At 41.3% G+C, this 25,696-nt stretch overlaps 1 protein-coding gene across 1 annotated transcript in view; it reads right to left on the bottom strand.

The window, feature by feature from the left end:
• Window positions 1-600: 600 nt before the first annotated feature.
• The window catches only part of LOC124613799 (cilia- and flagella-associated protein 157), a 114,620-nt gene continuing 89,524 nt past the window's right edge, over window positions 601-25,696 (bottom strand). Inside the window, exons 5-9 of the mRNA XM_047142522.1 lie at window positions 25,294-25,417; window positions 14,268-14,411; window positions 13,875-14,164; window positions 13,568-13,637; window positions 601-729 (exon numbers count right to left, since the gene is read on the bottom strand). Of these exons, the coding sequence (XP_046998478.1) occupies window positions 601-729; window positions 13,568-13,637; window positions 13,875-14,164; window positions 14,268-14,411; window positions 25,294-25,417 (757 nt within the window). The remainder of the gene's footprint in view (window positions 730-13,567; window positions 13,638-13,874; window positions 14,165-14,267; window positions 14,412-25,293; window positions 25,418-25,696) is intronic.

Below are 25,696 nucleotides of genomic sequence, written 5' to 3'. Positions count from 1 at the left end.
TGTACAGAAAAACTTTCATGGCACTGAGTTCAGATGGCAACTATCTGGGAGTCGTTCCACTGTCATCTGGATTGCAAGACATTTTTACAAGTTCATCACCAGATGGACTAGGTCACATTGCATTTTCCAATCGAGACAACAGTTCTGGTATCTCATAGTAGACAGAAATGGGATCCTGAGCTGCTTGAGAACATTTAAAAGCCCTAGTAATTCGCATACCTTCAGCTAAAGAAAATTGTGACTGCCATTTGGTGCTAATCTAATCATCATGTCACATATTAATGATTCTATGTATGACAGTCCATAAGAACATATAGTTTCATTTTCTACCCAGGTGTTGCAGGCCTGTGATCAACTCGTATGATGCACAGCTGTCTGATATTGTCTTACAATGTTGAAAGAACTCTAAACAAGTGGGCACTAAAAGCATTTTTGTTGCATATGTCCACTTAAGAGTTCTGAATAGTGGGGTCGGCAGCACTGATGGGTCAGATAAAGGGGCCAGGTTTTCATGGGATAATGGATCTGTAGGTTTATTAGGTAAGAGAAAGACTCACTGTCACTCAGGGCACTTAATGTCACTTGCTTGGGAATGAAGTGCTAAACACTTTTGACATACTTCCCAGTCCTCTTGACGTCATTGGGCAGCTGCAAATCCTGGATTGCCAGAAGTGATTGTAAATGTGTTAGGTCTGTCAGCTGCCGTACAAGCTCATACTGCTGCTCGAGCTGTCATTTCCAGAGCTCAAAAACCTGCTGGTCTATTATGTTTGGAACTCTTATCAGAACAGCCTGGCAAGTCCTATTCTGACACAGGATTGGTTTTTGTTCCAAAAAACTCACATCACCACTGCTATAGGTCTGCTTTTTGAGTAACACAGATTTAATTAAGCACAACTAATTTACAATTATAGTTCCTGACTCCTCTGGAAGTACACCAAATAAAAGACTTCTGGAGGTGGACACCACATGGTCAATACAATGCTCTGAATGTTTGTTGAATAACTCACTTATCAGTGATGGAGAACAGTGTAGGTCTGACTTGAAAACACTCAGATAGGAACCATGATCTCAGTGCACCCTTATGCTGTCAATTCAAAAATAATGGTCAGTTGAATGGTGAGCAAAAATAGTCCTGTTCTAGACAGGTAAATCTGTGCACTAGCCAAACATTGTTGGTAGGCAACAACAAAGTTCAAATCATAATCGAAGAGGAAACCACACTATATGTCAATGTAACAGGAATAAATTCAAACAGTGGTACAATGGGAACTACTCTCTGCCATGCACTGTACTGTGGTTTACAAAATATGGACGCTGATGTAAATGTAGAAGTTCTTTCTTAATACTGGGCTTCCACCCATATCATCCAACTCTCTTCATTATTTGGGTTCTCATCATGAGTTACTACATGTGCTTCTTCACAACACTGAACAAAAATATCAATACAAGTTTAACATATCTATTCCATTCTCATTTGAAACATCTGTTTTCACAATTTCATAACACCGTTGTTTTTAGACAATAGTCGAAAACAGCAAATATTCATCATGATATTTAATTTCATTAAATAAAATTATAAGTGTCATAGTTGATCCCTAAATACTCATTTGTGTTTTGTAATCCATCTCAGTAGCTGAGATCATTTCTCTTCATGCATAATCTCTGGATCAGCAGAAGTCAGAGTTAAGTTGGTCACTTCAGCTCAATAATGCTGTGTATCGAGCTGCTGCCAAAATTAGTGATCAAGTAACACAGAACCTTGTATACACAGCTACTGTGAAATGATTGTCATACGACATTGTTCTGTGTCACATTTTAATACATCTCTTGATGAGTGACGAAGTGGTTTCTGGCCCATCATGGGCAGCACCAGTTACTCTTTTGAGTCCTTAGATAAGTGGAAGATGGTGTATGGAATGGAGCTAGAACAACAATTAGTAATGTCGCCAAATGTTGTGAGCAGGAGAGCAAAAGTAAAGAGTAGCTACACCCTCTCTCTCTCTCTGCCAATGAGATGAACAGTGAAATATACAAGAGCAAGCCTCAGCTCTATGAGAAGAATTAAGAATCTCTGCAAAGATGATCCTGGAAATCGTCGGAACTCTTGCAAAAAAGAAGTAAATTTCTGTTCAAGTCTGCTTTGAAACTGCCTTGCACTCTGTCTGAATTATGGTAAAATAGTCATCTCATTTAATGTGTACACACTATTATTCACTGCAGAAACCTCTGGTGTAGATTTCCTTAGTTTTAAATACATTTCTGCATAGAATGAAGTCCTTTTCTGAAATTTTTAACAATTTTGGTTTCATGTGGCCCAAAATCTACAACACTGTCCAGTCACATTAATGTGACAATCCGTCAGAAGCCTGAATAACCATCTTTTGCAGCACAGACTGCTGTGAAACTTGCAGGAAGAGAGTCACTGAGGTTCTGTAATGTACTGACGGGGTGTGGCGCCATGCTGACTTCAGTAGCATGGCCAGCTGTACTAGGTTTCTTGGTTGAGGAACAAGGTGGTCCCACAGACTCTTGGCTGGGACATGGTCTCCAAGGATATATGCGTACTTGTATTGACCCATTGTGCCTTTCCGAATGACAAAAACTTTCCTTGGAGCATAACACTCCCTCATCCGACCTGGACCCTTCTGACAATTGTTGCAGGCTATTTGCTTCTCAAACATTTCATGACATCTCGCCAGTGGCCATCTGTTCGACGGAGCATAAATTTGTGATTCATCTGAAAAGGCCATCTGTTGCCAATCAGTGGACACCCAGTTATGGTACTGGCATGCATATAGCACCCTTTGTCACTAACAAATGGCAGTCAGCATGGGTGCATCAACCAAGCACCTGCTACTGAGGCCCATAGGCAGCAACATTCACTGAATGGCCACTGAGGAGAACTGTTGGTAGCTCCTTCATTCATCTGGGTGGTTAGCTACTCAACAGTTGCATGTCTATTCCCCCATACACATCTCCGCAGCTGTTGTTGACCCCTCTCATTTATGACCTATGGCATACAAGAGTTGCCTCGGCACCAGTTTTGGATAGCGCCATATTGCCATGCGCAGTATATTTTAACCGTGGTGGCACACGAACAGTTTAAAAACTTAGCTGTTTCAAAATTCTTCCACCCCTGGCCCCAAAGCCAATGATCATGCCCCTTTGGACATCAGATAAATTGCTCCATTCCACATTACGACAGTGACTGCACTGTTTTCCATGTCTCCCTGCATGCTCTTTTATACCCTCCACAGCTACTGCTGCCACCTGCTGTCTGTGAGCAGTTATTGCACACTGACATCAAACACATATGGTGGTTACATTAATGTGACTAGAATGCATGGTAAAATCCAGTTGGAGAGGTGTCTGGGGCTTACAACCGATGACTTATCCTTGGTGCAGAAAACTGATCTCATTCTATGGAAACTTTAGTTAGTATTCAAGGAAAAGATCAACTGGACTTGATGTATTGAACCTCTGAGTAATATTTTGTTGTTGATGGGATTCACAGGGAAAAATGTGTATAATCAGGGACCTTCAATGCTAGCATGTTGAGATATTATTGATTTGTGGCTATGTTTCATTGTAAAAATGAAATATATTAGGGAAGTAGCCACAGAAATAATCTATCTCAATGAAACCTAGATAGACAGTAATCAGACAGCAATGTAGATAGAAAGATGATGTTGTTGGCATTTGGGACAGGAGCTCCCTCTACAAAACTTATTATTGGAAGTGTTTGATCAGAAAGGGGTTCATCGAGGAGACCTAACTAAAGTTTTGTGCTAAATCCACAAAAGTTGACTTCCAAAGTCGAATGAATTTTGAAATCTTTGAAAGGTGATAAGAGAATATGGTTCTCTCAAATATTCCACCAAAGGCAGTCATAGTGATGGACAATGCTTCATACCATAACAGACAGAACAAGGCTGCAATGGCTATGAAAATGGCATGTCCCCTGTGATGAGGGCATGAGGAAGCATGCTTGATTCTCTTTAATTCAAGAACATAGACTTAATGAAAAGTAGTACATGGTTGATAAACTAGCTAAAGGTAAAGGCCACATTGTTGTCTCCTTGGTGCTTTATAATTGTTATTTAAATGTGGTGAATCTGGAATGAGTGGCAGGGAAAAGGTTGTTTAGGAAGCACGACATTACAAGGGACATGTCCAATGACTCCCTGCTTAAGATTGCCAGTGAAGCCCTTCTGCCAGTAGCTGCAGATAAGTGAGAATGGTACAATAGGAAGGTTCAACAGCTAGAAGAAGATTACTGGAGGCACGACATTGTTGCACCTGCAACAGCCAAAATCATTTTTGATCCCGCTGAATTAGACAGTAGCACCAGTAGTATAGAATGATGCACAGATGAAGAATGTAATGAGAATGATTCCGAGTGATTTACATGCACCTACAATTCAGCCTTATAAATGAAATTAAATGTTTATATAATGGAAGGAAACATTCCACGTGGGAAAAATTATATATAAAAACAAAGATGAGGTGACTTACCGAACAAAAGCGCTGGCAGGTCGATAGACACACAAACAAACACAAACACACACACAAAATTCAAGCTTTCGCAACCAATGGTTGCCTCATCAGGAAAGAGGGAAGGAGAGGGGAAGACGAAAGGGAGTGGGTTTTAAGGGAGAGGGTAAGGAGTCATTCCAATCCCGGGAGCGGAAAGACTTACCTTAGGGGGAAAAAAGGACAGGTATACACTCGCACACACGCACATATCCATCCACACGTACAGACACAAGCAGACATATTTAAAGACAAAGAGTTTGGGCAGAGATGTCAGTCGAGGCAGAAGTGTAGAGGCAAAGAAGTTGTTGAAAGACAGGTGAGGTATGAGTGGCGGCAACTTGAAATTAGCGGAGATTGAGGCCTGGCGGATGACGAGAAGAGAGGATATACTGAAGGGCAAGTTCCCATCTCCGGAGTTGGGATAGGTTGGTGTTGGTGGGAAGTATCCAGATAACCCGGACGGTGTAACACTGTGCCAAGATGTGCTGGCTGTGCACCAAGGCATGTTTAGCCACAGGGTGATCCTCATTACCAACAAACACTGTCTGCCTGTGTCCATTCATGCGAATGGACAGTTTGTTGCTGGTCATTCCCACATAGAATGCATCACAGTGTAGGCAGGTCAGTTGGTAAATCACGTGGGTGCTTTCACACGTGGCTCTGCCTCTGATCGTGTACACCTTCCGGGTTACAGGACTGGAGTAGGTGGTGGTGGGAGGGTGCATGGGACAGGTTTTGCATCGGGGGCGGTTACAAGGATAGGAGCCAGAGGGTAGGGAAGGTGGTTTGGGGATTTCATAGGGATGAACTAACAGGTTACGAAGGTTAGGTGGACGGCGGAAAGACACTCTTGGCGGAGTGGGGAGGATTTCATGAAGGATGGATCTCATTTCAGGGCAGGATTTGAGGAAGTCGTATCCCTGCTGGAGAGCCACATTCAGAGTCTGGTCCAGTCCCGGAAAGTATCCTGTCACAAGTGGGGCACTTTTGTGGTTCTTCTGTGGGGGATTCTGGGTTTGAGGGGACGAGGAAGTGGCTCTGGTTATTTGCTTCTGTACCAGGTCGGGAGGGTAGTTGCGGGATGCGAAAGCTGTTTTCAGGTTGTTGGTGTAATGATTCAGGGATTCCGGACTGGAGCAGATTCGTTTGCCACGAAGACCTAGGCTGTAGGGAAGGGACCGTTTGATGTGGAATGGGTGGCAGCTGTCATAATGGAGGTACTGTTGCTTGTTGGTGGGTTTGATGTGGACGGACGTGTGAAGTTGGCCATTGGACAGGTGGAGGTCAACGTCAAGGAAAGTGGCATGGGATTTGGAGTAGGACCAGGTGAAACTGATGGAACCAAAGGAGTTGAGGTTGGAGAGGAAGTTCTGGAGTTCTTCTTCACTGTGAGTCCAGATCATGAAGATGTCATCAATAAATCTGTACCAAACTTTGGGTTGGCAGACTTGGGTAACCAAGAAGGCTTCCTCTAAGCGACCCATGAATAGGTTGGCGTACGAGGGGGCCATCCTGGTGCCCATGGCTGTTCCCTTTAATTGTTGGTATGTCTGGCCCTCAAAAGTGAAGAAGTTGTGGGTCAGGATGAAGCTGGCTAAGGTGATGAGGAAAGAGGTTTTAGGTAGGGTGGCAGGTGATCGGCGTGAAAGGAAATGCTCCATCGCAGCGAGGCCCTGGACGTGCGGAATATTTGTGTATAAGGACGTGGCATCAATGGTTACAAGGATGGTTTCCGGGGGTAACAGATTGGGTAAGGATTCCAGGCGTTCAAGGAAGTGGTTGGTGTCCTTGATGAAGGATGGGAGACTGCATGTAATGGGTTGAAGGTGTTGATCTACGTAGGCAGAGATACGTTCTGTGGGGGCTTGGTAACCAGCTACAATGGGGCGGCCGGGATGATTGGGTTTGTGGATTTTAGGAAGAAGGTAGAAGGTAGGGGTGCGGGGTGTCGGTGGGGTCAGGAGGTTGATGGAGTCAGGTGAAAGGTTTTGCAGGGGGCCTAAGGTTCTGAGGATTCCTCGAAGCTCCGCCTGGACATCGGGAATGGGGTTACCTTGGCAAACTTTGTATGTGGTGTTGTCTGAAAGCTGACGCAGTCCCTCAGCCACATACTCCCGACGATCAAGCACCACGGTCGTGGAACCCTTGTCCGCCGGAAGAATGACGATGGATCGGTCAGCCTTCAGATCACGGATAGCCTGGGCTTCAGCAGTGGTGATGTTGGGTGTAGGATTAAGGTTTTTTAAGAAGGATTGAGATGCAAGGCTGGAAGTCAGAAATTCCTGGAAGGTTTGGAGAGGGTGATTTTGAGGAAGAGGAGGTGGGTCCCGCTGTGACGGAGGACGGAACTGTTCCAGGCAGGGTTCAATTTGGATGGTGTCTTGAGGAGTCGGATCATTAGGAGTAGGATTAGGATCATTTTTCTTCGTGGCAAAGTGATACTTCCAGCAGAGAGTACGGGTGTAGGACAGTAAATCTTTGACGAGGGCTGTTTGGTTGAATCGGGGAGTGGGGCTGAAGGTGAGGCCTTTGGATAGGACAGAGGTTTCGGATTGGGAGAGAGGTTTGGAGGAAAGGTTAACTACTGAATTCAGTAGTTAACCTTTCCTCCAAACCTCTCTCCCAATCCGAAACCTCTGTCCTATCCAAAGGCCTCACCTTCAGCCCCACTCCCCGATTCAACCAAACAGCCCTCGTCAAAGATTTACTGTCCTACACCCGTACTCTCTGCTGGAAGTATCACTTTGCCACGAAGAAAAATGATCCTAATCCTACTCCTAATGATCCGACTCCTCAAGACACCATCCAAATTGAACCCTGCCTGGAACAGTTCCGTCCTCCGTCACAGCGGAACCCACCTCCTCTTCCTCAAAATCACCCTCTCCAAACCTTCCAGGAATTTCTGACTTCCAGCCTTGCATCTCAATCCTTCTTAAAAAACCTTAATCCTACACCCAACATCACCACTGCTGAAGCCCAGGCTATCCGTGATCTGAAGGCTGACCGATCCATCGTCATTCTTCCGGCGGACAAGGGTTCCACGACCGTGGTGCTTGATCGTCGGGAGTATGTGGCTGAGGGACTGCGTCAGCTTTCAGACAACACCACATACAAAGTTTGCCAAGGTAACCCCATTCCCGATGTCCAGGCGGAGCTTCGAGGAATCCTCAGAACCTTAGGCCCCCTGCAAAACCTTTCACCTGACTCCATCAACCTCCTGACCCCACCGACACCCCGCACCCCTACCTTCTACCTTCTTCCTAAAATCCACAAACCCAATCATCCCGGCCGCCCCATTGTAGCTGGTTACCAAGCCCCCACAGAACGTATCTCTGCCTACGTAGATCAACACCTTCAACCCATTACATGCAGTCTCCCATCCTTCATCAAGGACACCAACCACTTCCTTGAACGCCTGGAATCCTTACCCAATCTGTTACCCCCGGAAACCATCCTTGTAACCATTGATGCCACGTCCTTATACACAAATATTCCGCACGTCCAGGGCCTCGCTGCGATGGAGCATTTCCTTTCACGCCGATCACCTGCCACCCTACCTAAAACCTCTTTCCTCATCACCTTAGCCAGCTTCATCCTGACCCACAACTTCTTCACTTTTGAGGGCCAGACATACCAACAATTAAAGGGAACAGCCATGGGCACCAGGATGGCCCCCTCGTACGCCAACCTATTCATGGGTCGCTTAGAGGAAGCCTTCTTGGTTACCCAAGTCTGCCAACCCAAAGTTTGGTACAGATTTATTGATGACATCTTCATGATCTGGACTCACAGTGAAGAAGAACTCCAGAACTTCCTCTCCAACCTCAACTCCTTTGGTTCCATCAGTTTCACCTGGTCCTACTCCAAATCCCATGCCACTTTCCTTGACGTTGACCTCCACCTGTCCAATGGCCAACTTCACACGTCCGTCCACATCAAACCCACCAACAAGCAACAGTACCTCCATTATGACAGCTGCCACCCATTCCACATCAAACGGTCCCTTCCCTACAGCCTAGGTCTTCGTGGCAAACGAATCTGCTCCAGTCCGGAATCCCTGAATCATTACACCAACAACCTGAAAACAGCTTTCGCATCCCGCAACTACCCTCCCGACCTGGTACAGAAGCAAATAACCAGAGCCACTTCCTCGTCCCCTCAAACCCAGAATCCCCCACAGAAGAACCACAAAAGTGCCCCACTTGTGACAGGATACTTTCCGGGACTGGACCAGACTCTGAATGTGGCTCTCCAGCAGGGATACGACTTCCTCAAATCCTGCCCTGAAATGAGATCCATCCTTCATGAAATCCTCCCCACTCCGCCAAGAGTGTCTTTCCGCCGTCCACCTAACCTTCGTAACCTGTTAGTTCATCCCTATGAAATCCCCAAACCACCTTCCCTACCCTCTGGCTCCTATCCTTGTAACCGCCCCCGATGCAAAACCTGTCCCATGCACCCTCCCACCACCACCTACTCCAGTCCTGTAACCCGGAAGGTGTACACGATCAGAGGCAGAGCCACGTGTGAAAGCACCCACGTGATTTACCAACTGACCTGCCTACACTGTGATGCATTCTATGTGGGAATGACCAGCAACAAACTGTCCATTCGCATGAATGGACACAGGCAGACAGTGTTTGTTGGTAATGAGGATCACCCTGTGGCTAAACATGCCTTGGTGCACAGCCAGCACATCTTGGCACAGTGTTACACCGTCCGGGTTATCTGGATACTTCCCACCAACACCAACCTATCCCAACTCCGGAGATGGGAACTTGCCCTTCAGTATATCCTCTCTTCTCGTCATCCGCCAGGCCTCAATCTCCGCTAATTTCAAGTTGCCGCCACTCATACCTCACCTGTCTTTCAACAACTTCTTTGCCTCTACACTTCTGCCTCGACTGACATCTCTGCCCAAACTCTTTGTCTTTAAATATGTCTGCTTGTGTCTGTACGTGTGGATGGATATGTGCGTGTGTGCGAGTGTATACCTGTCCTTTTTTCCCCCTAAGGTAAGTCTTTCCGCTCCCGGGATTGGAATGACTCCTTACCCTCTCCCTTAAAACCCACTTCCTTTCGTCTTCCCCTCTCCTTCCCTCTTTCCTGATGAGGCAACAGTTTGTTGCGAAAGCTTGAATTTTGTGTGTGTGTTTGTGTTTGTGTGTGTCTATCGACCTGCCAGCGCTTCTGTTCGGTAAGTCACCTCATCTTTGTTTTTATATATAAATTAAATGTTTATATATCTAAAAACAAAGATGCTGTAACTTACCAAACGAAAGTGTTGGTATGTTGATAGAGACAACAACAAACACAAACACACACACAAATTTCAAGCTTTTGCAACCCACGGTTGCTTCATCAGGAAAGAGTAAAGGAGAGGGAAAGACAAAAGGACGTGGGTTTTAAGGGAGAGGGTAAGAAGTCATTCCAATCCCGGGAGCGGAAAGACTTACCTTAGGGGGAAAAAGGGACAGGTATACACTCGCACACACACACATATCCATCCGCACATATCTAGCGGTTCTAGGCGCTCAGTCCGGAGCCGCGCGACTGCTACGGTCGCAGGTTCGAATCCTGCCTCGGGCATGGATGTGTGTGATATCCTTAGGTTATATATAAAAACAAAGATGAGGTGACTTACCGAACAAAAGCGCTGGCAGGTCGATAGACACACAAACAAACACAAACATACACACAAAATTCAAGCTTTCGCAACAAACTGTTGCCTCATCAGGAAAGAGGGAAGGAGAGGGGAAGACGAAAGGAAGTGGGTTTTAAGGGAGAGGGTAAGGAGTCATTCCAATCCCGGGAGCGGAAAGACTTACCTTAGGGGGATAAAGGGACAGGTATACACTCGCACACACGCACATATCCATCCACACATACAGACACAAGCTGTGGCTTTCCTGATGAGGCAACAGTTTGTTGCGAAAGCTTGAATTTTGTGTGTATGTTTGTGTTTGTTTGTGTGTCTATCGACCTGCCAGCGCTTTTGTTCGGTAAGTCACCTCATCTTTGTTTTTATATATAATTTTTCCCACGTGGAATGTTTCCTTCCATTATATTGATATCATTAATTTGAATCCAACAATTACGTTTGTTATTGTCACTGTTGCATTTCGAAATCTTTTCTGTCGTCTTATTTTCCTCTTTCTGTTTTTGCCAGTAGTTTCACTTTGTATCCACCTTCTCCTTTTTACCGTAATCTGCTATACTATTTTATCCCGCCTATATATATACTCAATAATACGTAACCCACTTCCAAACCATAACCAAAAAAATATTTTTTTGCCGCTTTCAGCACTACCGCCGCTATAATATCCACCGTTTCTAGTTCACAAACAGCTCCTTTCACCTTTTAAACAACCATTTCGGCCAGTTCTAATAACTTTCGCTTTATTTCCATTTCCGTTTTTCCCACATCACTGATCATTTTTAGCCGCTTCCCACAGGTTTTAACGCCATTATTTCTTCGTCAGACAATTGTTAGCCTCATTTTCATAATCTGCCACCACAATACCACTCCTTTTAATATACTACACGCAGTTTTTTCGAAATTTTCCCGAATTTCTCCGTCCTTTAACGTGTTTTGGCGGCAACACAACCACCTAACCTTTATGCACATCGTTGTTTACCAACCCAAGTCCAACATAGCCCAGCTGCAACCAACACCTTTTCGCCTTTTTTCATTGCAGATCTCCAGTTTCTTTCTGGCTCACCTTTATCTCTCCCCATATATTTTAATTTTCATTTTCATTTCACCTCATGTTACACTTTCCACCTTCTAATACCATGTCACCCTCACAACACCCCCACAATGACCCCATTAAGTTGTTTTTACATTCCCTCCGCAAACATGCCTTCGCCCTAGCCAGATTACGCTCGCATATTTTATTTTCTCAGGCTTGTCTGACATTTGGCATTACCCCCAAAGGCCTCACACTCAAAGTTCCCATCTCTGGCTGCAACCCTTCCTTCCATCAGTCCCTATACCAGTTCCAAACTGAACAATCCATTGCCCTCACCCACCTAATCCTTCACCTACACATCAACTCAGCCAATGAACACACCCGTCAACTCCTATCCTTAATAAAAGTCCTTAATCTTTCCTCTCCCACATCCACACCGGCTGTTCAGAGCATCCTCCTACAGGCCAACCGTAAATTAGAACAGCATGCCACCCTCCACCTCAAAAAACTATCCAATCTCCTGGTTTCCCACCTCCGGAAAGGCAACTCACTCACCCTTCACAACCTTTCCAGCAAACCTCAACCCCCTCTCATTGCACACAAACCCAGTCTCTCCCATCTACTCAATCTCCCACTTCCAGCTCCACTCCCTCCAAAACCTCAAAATTCCGATCAACACAATCTGGAACCACAACACCCTAATTCAGTAGTTAACCTTTCCTCCAAACCTCTCTCCCAATCCGAAACCTCTGTCCTATCCAAAGGCCTCACCTTCAGCCCCACTCCCAGATTCAGGCTTGTGTCTGTATGTGTGGATGGATATGTGCGTGTGTGCGAGTGTATACCTGTCCTTTTTTCCCCCTAAGGTAAGTCTTTCCGCTCCCGGGATTGGAATGACTCCTTACCCTCTCCCTTAAAACCCACTTCCTTTCGTCTTCCCCTCTCCTTCCCTCTTTCCTGATGAGGCAACAGTTTGTTGCGAAAGCTTGAATTTTGTGTGTATGTTTGTGTTTGTTTGTGTGTCTATCGACCTGCCAGCGCTTTTGTTCGGTAAGTCACCTCATCTTTGTTTTTATATATAATTTTTCCCACGTGGAATGTTTCCTTCCATTATATTGATATCCTTAGGTTAGTTAGGTTTAAGTAGTTCTGAGTTCTAGGGGACTGATGACCACAGATGTTAAGTCCCATAGTGCTCAGAGCGATTTGAACCATCCGCACATATACAGACACAAGCAGACATGTGTGCGGCTGTATATGTGCGGATGGATATATATGTGTGTATATGTGTGTGTGTGTGTGTGTGTGTGTGTGTGTGTGTGTGTGTGTGTGTGTGTGTGTGTGTGTGCGCAGACATATCATGTCTGCTTGTGTCTGTATAAGTGCGGCTGTATATGTGCGGATGGATATGTGTGTGTGTGCGCAAGTGTATACCTGTCCCTTTTTCCCCCTAAGGTAAGTCTTTCAGCTCCCGGGATTGGAATGACTCCTTACCCTCTCCCTTAAAACCCACATCCTTTCGTCTTTCCCTCTCCTTCACTCTTTCCTGATGAAGCACCCATGGGTTGTGAAAGCCTGAAATTTGTGTGTGTGTTTGTGTTTGTTAGTGTCTCTATCAACATGCCAACGCTTTCGTTTGGTAAGTTACGGCATCTTTGTTTTTAGAAATATTTTCCCCACGTGGAATGTTTCCCTCTATTATATTCATATCATTAAATTAAATGTTTAACATTTTATCATTTTTATAGATAGAATATAAGTTCAAAACTACTGGCTTTTTTAATTTTGAATTGTCTATGAGTATGAATACAGAATTAGTAGCAATAAGCACCATCACTCAAAATGAACCTGTCAATTTTTATTTCAAGAATTCTGTTAGGCTTCTGTTCAGTTTTTACTTTCACAGATGTGTTATGTGAAGCAGCTAGTTCAAGTGTAGTGCCAGTACCATATGATGAAAGCATGGCTTGTCCACTCACCACCCCCACCTCCCAGTGCCACCACTCACCCTCATCCGTCCATGTGCTGGGGTTGGTGGGCAGAGAACATTGAGAATAAACTATCATACACATTTATACAGTGAAACTCAGTTCAAAAGCAGCCACTTCGGATTCTGCTGATGGAAAAGGTCTTCAGCTCTAGAATCTGAGTTACCAAGAAAATAGAAGCAGAGATATAAAATTACTTATTACCCGACCTCTCCACAGTGTCTTACGGAGCAGAGGAATCACTGGTGATCATGATATGCCTGCTGAATGTGGTTGGTAAGCTTGTTGGTTTCCTTGATGTTATTTGAGAGGAGTAGCCTATATACAAGCTCCAGATTTAACACTCACCCTTCTTCCATAATTGTAATCATTATCAAGATCATCACTAATGTCACCAGCAACAACAATTAACAATGCACTACAGGGACACTCAACTCAGTCATGAAGTACAGTTAAACAACTTCAGACACAAGCAGTCCATATGGCATCAATTAGAAAGGTGTGCACACAGCCATGAGCCACATGAGTCAGTAAGAAAGTTAATTTATCATAAGCAATTCTATCTATTTAAATACTACAATAATTTTTAATTGAAAGTAATAGATCTAAAGCAATATCTACTAAAACTAAGTAGAAGGCAAAGTGCAATGAATACTTGCTTACCATTAGAGCTTCTTTGATTGCAGTAACTGCACTCTGCAGCACATTTTCGAGCTTATCAGACCACATTTGAGCTTCCGCTATTTTATCATTCAGCTCATTTTGTTTTCTAAGTGCCTTTTGTAATTCCTGCTGTGTTGCCTTCAGCTGATTGTTTCTCTCATTAGCCTCTTCCTCAAGCTCGCTTAATTCTTGCTGGAGTGTGGCTGCAGTATTTGCCTCTGCTTGCAGTTTCTCTCTCTCTTGCTCCATTCTCTGTTGTTGGCTTGTTAATGTTTCAATCCGCTGGTAATTATGAGTATTAATGTTACATGATAAATTACTTTGATTTGGTTCTTATTCTCAAATATTTATTACAATTTACAACACAAATGTTAATCATACATACTGTTTGTTGCTCAACACACATAGTGAGAGCTTGATGTTTCTCTGCTTCATAAAGTTTCATTTTTGTTTTCAAGTCCATATTTTTCTCTTTCAGCATTTCATTTTCTATCTTCAAGTATTTGTTGGTCTCCAACATCTTGTCAAACTGAAACATCATCACTGAAGACACAACCAAGCACTTATTCAAAATGCACTTAGATATAGAGTCAAATGTATCACACGCAAAACAGAAAGGGTCTTGAATTGTTAATTATTAGTACTGAGCAAGGTGGCACAATGGTTAGCATACTGGACTTGCATTTTGGAGAATGACGGTTCAAATTCCCATCCAACCATCCAGTTTTAGGTTCCCTAAACTGCTTAATGCAAATGATTCCTTTGAATAGGGCATGCCTGATGTTCTTTCCCATCTTTCCCTAATATCAATTTGTGCTCCTTCTCTAATGACCTCATTGTCAACAGGATGTTTAACTCTAAATTTATTCCCTTCCTTTAAGTGTTAATGGCCACACAGTGTAGATGCTCCCTGCAAATGCACTTTTGGTGCTTGACTGCAGGAGGCAGAGTTTATCTCTTTTATCAAAATCATAGCAAGCAAGAAATTAAAAATCAACAAGAAAGAAAACTATAGCAAATCAACTAAACTTGGTGCAATTTATGTGGACAATGTTTAATGAGTGGAATGGTTTCCAAATGCACCAACGTTACCTATGTAAGCAATTTCCATACAAATTGCAGGAGAAAGAAGTGGGTGATGACAGCAAAATCATTCAACTTAGTGACTTTCTACTGTTGCTTTGAGAGACGTTGTTCTCTACAAGATACATAGTTTTCTGCTGTGAACAGATTACACAAATGGCTTGCAGTGTTTCTTTCTTCAAGTTTCTCATTCCAGCTACTTCTCTTGGCATTTCTGATCGTTTTGCCAGCAGTTTTTCTTGCATTCTGGAAGTTCAACCAGTCGTCTTGCTTTTTACAGAATTGCCATTTCATAAATGCTTTCCTCCTGGTCTTGACCACATTCTCACATACATATGTCCACCACTCATGCTTCCTTTTGTTGTTGTTAGTAGCCAGTCACACTGCCTCTTCTTCCATCATATCTCTCACTCTCTTCCAATCACTCTGAACTACCATTCTCTTTGCATACTCTGCTCTGTTGATGTTTTCAGAAGATCTAGGTCAGTTCTGTGAGTGTTTATGGTCCTATGTTTCCTTGGTCTGTTGGGTATCCATCTGCATTTTATTATGACAAGGTAGTGATCTAAGTTCATCCTGCTATGTTTCCTCACTTTCGTATTCATAATCTCTCTGTGATTCTTGTCATGGATTGCTACATGGTCTATCTGTTTTTCCCCAATCCTGTTTCCAGGGCTGACCACGTTGTTTTCTTGCTTGCCTTAGCTTTGTAATGAGTGCTCATTATTCGCATATTGTGTCCTACACAGGTCCACTAATCTCTCACCATTCTTGTTTGTTCTCTTGTGAGCTGGATAATCTCCAACAGGATCTCTTAACTTCCTTCCTGTGCCTATCTGCATGTTAAAAACTCCTAGCATAATAGTGACACCTCTTTTGTCCACGTCTGTCACTACCTTATCCAAAGTGGACCAAAAATGTTCAGGTCCTGCTTCGTCTTTTTTGTTCTTATCATTTCTTGGTGCATGTGCATTTGCTTGTGTATAGGTTTTGGTTCCTATTTTCATTGTCAGATATGACAGCCTCTCGTTTATGCCCTTCCACACAGTAATACTATCCAGGTATCTACGGTCTACTTCAAAGGCTGTGCCAAACATAAAATGTTGCTTTGCCCCCCCCCCCCCCCCAACTCCGGGTTTCCCTTTCAGAATTGCACATCCCTCTGATTCCATTGTGCTCTTGCCCCTGAATCTTGTATCCTGTAGTGCCATTATGCCAATCCCAAGTTCTTTCGTACTGTCAAGAACTTGCTTTAGCTTGCCCACCTTCATCATTGTCTGTATGTTTATGGTTCCCATTTTAAAAGTCTGTTTTGGTCTGATTTTGTGTCCATGATTTAGACTGGATTTTGAGGTACTGGTAAGTTTGCAGTTTTGTTTCGCACTTGATGCAGGCTTCCCAGAATTCGATATCCTGCTTACATTGACCTGAGTCAATGAGGGATTAGCCCCCTGGGGTATATTTGTAATTATCACATGCTTCATGACTGCTTCACAAGCCGAAGCTTCAACTTTGGCTACCACATTTGCAGTAGTGTGGTTACAACTGAGGTGGTTAGCCCCAGAGGATGTAATCAGGCTGCCCTACTGGGATCAGATGCCTTTTGTGGCTGCTTCACTGGAGGACAAACGCCACTCTGTTGTGAGAAGGTTTATCCATCTTGAACACCATTGAGATCCGCCAAATCTTCTTTTGAAATGACGGGCTGTCTTCTTCTGCTCCTCAAGTCGTTGCCCTTTTCATACTATAATTTTAATTGAGAATGATAAGGAAAAAGGATAGGATAGGATACAGGATATCAATAGGTTGTTGTGGGCCACGCTTTGTCTGGCTCCTCCCCTTTGGCTTGTCCAGCTTAGTCCTCCGGATCCAGAGCACGCAAACCTCCTTGCCCGCATGGACAGTACTACGTTAAGGCAGTGTCCCCTGAGGATGAATGTAATTAATTCAACACAATAAATAAAAAAAAAATTATACCATTCTCAAATATGATAATCTCTTGTTGTAGCATTTGGAACTAAAAAGATACATTAGCAACAATGAATGTTTAAGTCAGCCTTGGAGAAATGCTCAGGTAGCCCAACAGTTAAGGCAACTGCTTGCAAAAAGCAGAAAATGTGGTTTCAGGTCCACATCTGGCACCAATTTTCATTTGTCATTCTATACATTACAGGTCCAGCATTTTTGAATGGTCTTCACAGATATCATTTCATGTCATTACATCTTCACCAGTTTCATCCTCATCAATTCCATCCAATTCATTTCAGGTAAGCTAATTCAAATGGAATACATCCCATGTGGCAGGGTAGCCTCAATCCTCCATCATATACATTCCTATAGCGATCCTGTTCTAGAATGGAGAACCATCTATGTTTGTTCAGAAATAACAGATGGCTACAGTGAAAATGAAAATTTGTATCATACCTGTGATTAGGTAGCATAACTATTAAGCCAACTGCCACAATAAACAGGAAGTCTCGGTTCTTGTCCTGCTCTAGCACATATATTCAGTAATCATGACATGATCATTACAATGTAGTTCAGTATCTCTGAATGTTATTTCAATAATATCATTTGATGTCATTGGATCTTCACTGATTTCCAGTTGATATACATCTCTTGTACAAGTTAAGTCACAATTGACCAGCTTACTAATTTCTGTGGTGGTTGTAACCCACAATAAAGAATCACCTCCTTTGTTCATAAGAAAAACTAGTGACAATGAAAGTATCTGTTAGGCATGGAGGTGAGCTCAGATGCCTGAAGGCTAAAGTGGTTGCTTGTGAAAAGTGGTAAATCCAGGTTTAAGTCATGCTCTGGCAAAAATTTTCATTCCTCTTGTTGCGTTCATCATACCTCATGTCATATTAATGCCATAATATTTGTGGAACATAATGACATATATATATATCATAATATTTTCATTTTTTGTATGTGTTAAAAACAAATGCACTTGCTGATAACTGATGGACAAAAGAAATGTGCAGACACCTCCAAAATTGCAGAATTCTTTTTTTCCAAATGGAAATTGTATTCCGTTTTATTACAAGGATATAAACAGTTTGTCAAACTACTGTTGATTTTCATGAGTTATAAAATCAGTCCTTTGATTAACTTACAGATAAAATTCTCTGATATGTGAATGAAAAATCAATTTTTGAAAATGTAATATGATTGGATAGGCAAAATATCTACTCACCAAGTGACGACAAGAGAAAACACATATAAAAGTTATGAAAATGTGCACTTTAGAGCCAGTGGCTCATTCTTCTGGCAGAAGGGTTGAAGGGGAAGGAACAGGGATGAAGGAAAAGGACTGGCATAGTTTAGGAAATGGGGACAGTTATGGAAAAGTCACCCAGAACTCCACGTTTGGAGGAGGTTTACCAGATGGAATAAGAAGGAAAGGCTTATTGCTGGGAACTGCATTGGATGAGATTTAAAAACCTGAGAGCTTAAAGGTGGAAGACAGGGTAACAAGCAAGACAGAGATTACTGACAAAAATCATGCAAGAACTAATAAGAGCAGAATGCTAAGTGTTTTATATCTTGGTAGAGGTGGGGCATGGGGGAATTCACAGGTCAGAAAATAAAAGATATAGAAAACTAAAAGTGTGTGAAGCAAGGAATAGTTATTGAGATGAATAAATTAACACATATGCCAGGTGGGTGGCAAGAACCAATGACATGTTGTAACATCAGTTTCCACCTGTGGAGTTCTGAGAAGCTGGGTGTCAGGATGAAGACTCCAGATGGCATGTGTAGCGAAACAGGTACAGACGTCGTGACTGTTATATTGTAGAGCATTCTCTGCAACAGGATATTGTGTGTTGCCACTCTATACAATCTGTCTATGCCCATTCATCCTAACTGATAACTTGTTGGTAGTCACGAGCATGTAATGGTAGTGGACGTCAATACATTCCTCAGTAGAAGCGATTACACAAAGCATGGACTTCACTTGCGAATGGAAGGCAAAGAGAAATTATGTAGACATTTACAACTAGGAGTAAGTGCCAATCTGCAAATACCGGCTCTGACATACATACAATGTGGAGACCTTTCAGCAAATATGACAGTGAAAACACAAGAAAAATCAGCAGCAGAAACGGACTTATCCAACTCGATAGTTATGAAAGATAAACGAGCAGGCACAAAAAAGAACTGTACTACGCCTTCATCACTCAAAGAAGACACAGTGAAACAAAACTACCATGAGCTAAACCAAGCTGTGATACCGGCAAACGCATCTAACCCAAAAAAAGCAGCAGAACCAAGTTCCACACCTGAAGATATTCAAGATACAACAAGAAGAACTGGGCACTGGAAACCAGAAGCAGTACCTGCAGGAGACCCACTAAGGACATCAGCAGATCCAGTCTCAAAAGTATCAACAAGGACATCTAATTTTACATGTATCAGTGAACACCAACAATCAACTACTACCACCCCAGCTACAGGAGGAAGTTCAGCAATTTCAGTGAGAAGAAATGTAAGGTGACCATGTCATCTACAAGATTTTTTATTCCCAAAAAGCCTCAAGACCAAATTAGGATAACTAGTGCACCTATCAACACCACCTCCAGTAGCAGTCCTTGCAGCAAAACCGGAAACCACCTCACCATCGACCACACAAGTAAAATGACCAGAGAGATGGAGAACTGCCCCTTTTCACCATCAGGACATTTTCTTATGACCAATGGAAAAATCCAACTCACGCTTCTAGATGAGAACGAAGATTTCTCACACAATTTAAATTCAGGAATAAAGGTAAGTGGCCAACCAAGTACAATCAGAACAAACCAAAAATCTCACCAGGTCACTCTTCTCCATCAGAATATACAGTCACTTAGGAATAAAGTAAGAGAGCTTGAAATCTTGCTATCAAGTGAACTCAGATACGTTAATATACTGTGCTTAACTGATCACTGGCTAAAAGAAAATGAGTTAAAGACAGTGAAAATAACGGATTATGTGTTAGCAGCACAAACTTGTAGAAATAAGTTTACACATGAAGGGAACTGGATATACATAAAGAAAGATATCGAATTCAATAACTTAGACAATGTTGAATCCTTAAACACTGAGAAATATTTTGAAATATCAAGCATAGAAATTCCAGCATTCAAGTTAATTGTAATATGTTTATATAGATCTCCAGATACCCACCTAAAAAAATTCAACACTCAGCTTGATACTTTACTAAATAAAGTAGTAACAAATCGAAAAGCAGTTCTTATATGTGGAGACCTAAATGTAGACTTTAATAAGCGAAGCACTTCAAAATCTGAGCTGATGAACATATTAACAGCCAATAATTTGGAGATTACAATCCACTCCCCTACACGTGAAACGGATCATTCTAGCACTACCATAGACCAAATAATAATAAGCTCCAAAACAAAATATAAATCAGTTGTAATAAAAGCTGGACTGGCAGACCATCATGTGCAGGCTACAAACTTTTGTGTAAACACTAATCCATCCTATAATCATATGAGGAAGACTACACACATGGGCAGAACTTTCAGTAATACTGCAGTACAAACATTCCAGAATTATCTCCAACAAGAATCATGGGAGATAGTGTATAGTACAGAAAATATTTCTGATAAGTTTCAGACATTCATGAATATTTTTAAATATTATTTTGATCTTGCTTTTCCATTGAAAGCCAAAACAACACATACCACTAAAAGCAACAAGTGGATTACTAGTGGTATAAGGAAATCTTGTGCTAGAAAACGGTACCTTCATAATATTGCAAGAAGCTACAACACAACTCAGGAGTTTGATAGTTACTTTAAAAAATATAAATCTATCTTAAAGTAAAGAATAAAGGAGGCAAAGAAACGAGACAGTGACAAATACATAGAAGATGCTTCAAACAGAACCAAAGCAATCTGGCAAGTTGTAAAAAAAGAAACAAAATCTTACAAAAGTAGAGTTAATAATATAGTATTAAAGGCTGGCTTGGAAAACTTTAATAACCCACAGGAAGTAGCTAATATGTTTAATAACTATTTTATAAATATAACAGAGAAACTACTACAACGGACTTCTAATAGAAAACAGCATACAGAAACAGGGAAAAAAGTCTCAAACAGATCAATGTTTCTATACCCAACAAATGCAGAAGAAGTACAGGTTACAATAAAGAGTCTCAAAATGAAACACTCTGCAGGTGTAGATGATATATGTGATTTCGTTATAAAGAAGTGTGGGGACTTGATTACTGAGCCCTTAACCCACCTATGTAACCTATCTTTTGCTACAGGAACTTTTCCTTCATGTTTGAAAATAGCAAAAGTAAAGCCATTATACAAGAAAGGAAACAAAGATGATGTTTCCAACTACAGACCACTGGCACTTCTTTCTGTTTTCTCAAAAATATTAGAAAGACTTTTCAATAAGAGGCTAACAGACTTCTCAGAGGTAAATGGCATTCTGTCAGAATCTCAACATGGATTTAGAGCAAACTGCTCAACCGAATCTGCAGTTCACTCCTTTCTATTAGAGGCACTGATAGCATTAGACAACAAAAAACTTACCATGGGCATATTTTTAGATTTTTCAAAGGTATTTGACACCATAAATCATGACAAATTGCTACACAAGCTAGAAGATCTTGGCATTAGGGGAACAGCTAACAACTGGCTCAGCTCTTATCTTAAAAACAGGGAACAATATGTGGAAATAGATCAAGAAAGGGACAATGTCATTAGGAAATATAGTTCCAAGCTACTGGCTGTTAAATATGGAGTGCCACAAGGATCAGTAATGGGTCCTGTTCTGTTCTTACTCTATGTAAATGACCTAAACATAAGCTATGACAGCAGTAAAATATTTCAATTTGCTGATGATACGAGTAAGGTAATTACAGGAAACTCAGAAGAAACTCTTGTAAAAAACATAAAAGAAACCACTGACAGGCTAACATGTTACTTTGATGACAATGACTTAATAATAAACACTGAAAAACTGTAGCTATGGTTATACACACAGCACAAACAAAAAATCTGATATGAACCAATCTAGAGCTATACGGACAGACAATTGCCAAAACAGCCTGTACCAAATTTCTTGGACTTCATCTACAAGACAACTTGAAATGGAAAGCACATATTGAGCAGATGAACAAAAAATTAAGTACTTCTTGTTTTGTGCTGTGTACATTAAAAAATTGTACCAGCTACAACACCCTTCAGTGCGTATATTATGCAGTTGTACACTCTCACCTCCAGTATGGGATTATGTTCTGGGAAAATTCTGGAGATGCCATCAAAAGATTCAAAATTAAAAAATAAATAAAAAATAAAAAAAATAATAATAATGGAAGGGGTAGATAATCGCAAATCATGTAGACCATTGTTTCAAAAAAGGATGATCCTGCCACTTCCTTGCATATATATACTTGTAAATATAATGTATTTAAAGCAAAACTTACATACAAAAAGACCACTCATCACTCAAAATCACACAATACACAGCTATAATACAAGACAAAAATTGGATGTACATATTCAAAGCGCCAACACAAAGTTATTTCAAAACAGCCTTATCCACCCTGGTATCAAACTATACAATGCCTTACCAGATACCATTAAACGCATACAAAACATTGGTCACTTCAAATCTAAACTGCAGTCATACTAGGTTGATCACTGCTTTTACACAGTAAATGAATACCTACAAAACCAAATTTTTGTGTGTTTACCCAATGTAGTCTCATTCAGAAGAACATCTGTATTTCATCTCTCTTTATATAGCGTAACAACATTTATTTAAGTATTCATCAGTAACTGATATATTAATGTGTGTTATTATGTACAAAGGTATATTATATGTAAAACTGTTAATATTAACAAAAAAATCCAAATATCTCTTGCACATTGTGCAGCTGTAGATGAAAATGGACCAATAAATCAAATAAATCATACCAATGCAGAGGGCTATACAGTGTTTCCATTACAGCTATACATGACATGTGTCATTTCATAGGTGGCTCTCCCTTTGATAGTATGTGTTCAGCCAGTTACAGAGCTGGTACAGGTGGTGGTAGGAAGGTGCATAAGGCAAGTCCTATAGCATAAGTAGGCGCAGGGGGAAGGGGAGAGGGAAAAGAAACTATTCTAGGTGTGGTGGGCAAAATGTCAGACAGAATGGACCTCATTTCAGGGCACAATTTTAGAAAATCATAGTTTTGTTGAAGTGGCTGGTTAATACATTCAAGACCAGGATAGTACTGAATGATAAGATATGTACACCTAAGTTGTTTTTTGGAGGGATCAGCAGTACCAGAATTGAATGTGATGTCCTGGGAAATATGATTTTGAACTAGGATGGTGGGATAAGTATGCCCAGTGAAGACTGAATTGAGAATGATGGTGTATTGCTGTAAAGAGCCTGCATCTGAACAAATATGTTAGCCTTGAATTCCATGGCTGTATGAGAGGGAATGTTTGATATGGAAAGTAAGGCAGCTGTCAAAATGTAAGTACTACTGTTTGTTAGTAGGTTTAATGTGAAATGAAGGGTGTAGCTGGCCCTCGGTGTGGATGAGGTCAACACCAAGAAAAGTGGCATGGAATAGAACCTCATTCAATTTAACTGGGAGAATGTATTTAGATATTCCAAAAACTTTATCAGGTCAGCCACACCATGAACCCATACAGCAAAGGTGTCATCAAAGTATCTAAACCAACCCTTGTCTGTCACCACTGATGCCACCTTACTCTGTACCAACATCCCCTATGTACATGGTCTGTCTGCTGATGAACATTGCCTCAAGCGGCACTCACCACTGATGCCACCTTACTCTGTACCAACATCCCCTATGTACATGGTCTGTCTGCTGATGAACATTGCCTCAAGCGGCACTCACCTACTTCCAAGTGTATGACATCCCTCCTTCTCACCTTAATCAACTTCCTACTCATGAACTACTGTTTCAACTTTGAGGGGTGAACATATAAAAAAAAATCAGGTACACGGCCATGGAACCAGGAAGGCTCCTTCCAGTGCCAAACTTTTCATGGGTGCTTGGAGGGGGCTTTCCTGGGATCCATAAGCCTTCAGCCCCTGGTTTGGTTTAGATACACTGATGATGTCTTTGCCATATGGGCTCATGGTGTAGCTGACCTGTTTATATTTTTGAAATCTCTACATACATAACCTCAATTAAATTTCACATGGTCACATTCTGAATCCCACACCACTTTACTACATGTTGACCTCAACCTCACCGAGGGCCAGCTACACACTTTTATTCACATTAATCCCACTGACAAATAACAGCATTTACATTTTGACAGTTGCCACCCTTTCCATGTCAAACATTCCCTTCCATACAGCCTTGACATTTGAGGCGAACACTGCTCAAATAGTGCAGTAAGAATAATATGTGGTGTACACCCACGATAATTTTGTAGATGTCTTTTTAAATCCTTCACCACATAGAGGAAGCGTTTAGTCGCAGACAGACACAATGAAAATACTATTGTTTCTATTCCACCCTGGATTTCCCTCATGAAGTTTGTTGTACATAATCACTGGAGTTCAAACAGAAAAATGACATACATAATTACAACGCCAGGGAAAAAAAGGCATCTCCCCATTAATGTTGTATTTAGCACAACAAGGAATGCGCAATGCTACCACCAAAATATTTGATCACTTAAGCAATGATATAAGATGTCTGACAAACAGCACTGTTAAATTTGAAAACAAATTTCTCCTTGACAACCCCTGTTATTTAATAGAAGAATTCCTATTTTTGTAATGTGTAAAAGGTGGTGTGTAGGATTTACTGACTCACATCTGTATTATTGTTAAAGAAAAAAAAGAAAACAAAACTCTAGTAAATGATCATCATGTAACCATATGTACAAACAAATTTGTCATGTGAATAAAAAATGAGTCAATCCACATCATTATGATTAATCACAGAAATGATCCATGGAACCTGAAACTAACTAATAAATGATCACATTTGGCTACAGAATACAGAAATAAAGTGGTGCAATGTGCCAAAATGTTTATGATAACCGGAAGGACACTGTGCAGCTGCCAAACTTTAATAACTTCAGCAGATATTATTATCACATATACTCAATAAGACAAAAATTCTATAGAATATGAGAATGTGTTATTGCTCTCTTTGTATAAGTTAAAGTTTTCACAAGAAATCACCTCAACAGAAGTTTAATTCACTTTATAATTCCCTCATATCTTTTCTTTCTTAATGTGTTGTATCTAGACTGAGAATTACAACAATACAGAACAAATGTAATTAGGAACTATTTGCTTCTGTGTTATTTAAATATTACCTCATTGTTTAAAGCAATATTTTCTCTTATTGCTCTCTGAGTTGTAGCAGCAATTCTGGTTTGTGTTGCATCTTCAAAATCATTTGATAATTGCAGCAATCTAGTCTCCATTTCCTTCATAGCTCTGTGGATGTAAAATGCAAGTCCATACAGTCCAATGCATTATGAATTTAGTTGTCATTATACAATGGCACAATCCAAGTGGAGTACAACATAGTGAAGCTCATGTTTAAAAATTGTTTACAACATAGCAATTCTACATGAAGCTGTACTATTTTGAAAATTACACAAATGAACGAAAGAATATGAGGAATACAATGGTCAACAAAAGAAAATTGGAGCATTTTGAAACAAGCATTAGAAGAAGACATATATATACATCAACTAGGCTGTGACTAACACA

This window comes from Schistocerca americana, chromosome 4 (assembly GCF_021461395.2).
Source record: "Schistocerca americana isolate TAMUIC-IGC-003095 chromosome 4, iqSchAmer2.1, whole genome shotgun sequence".
NCBI classification, from domain to species: Eukaryota; Metazoa; Arthropoda; class Insecta; order Orthoptera; family Acrididae; genus Schistocerca; species Schistocerca americana.
This window is presented reverse-complemented; position numbering and strand designations above follow the sequence as displayed.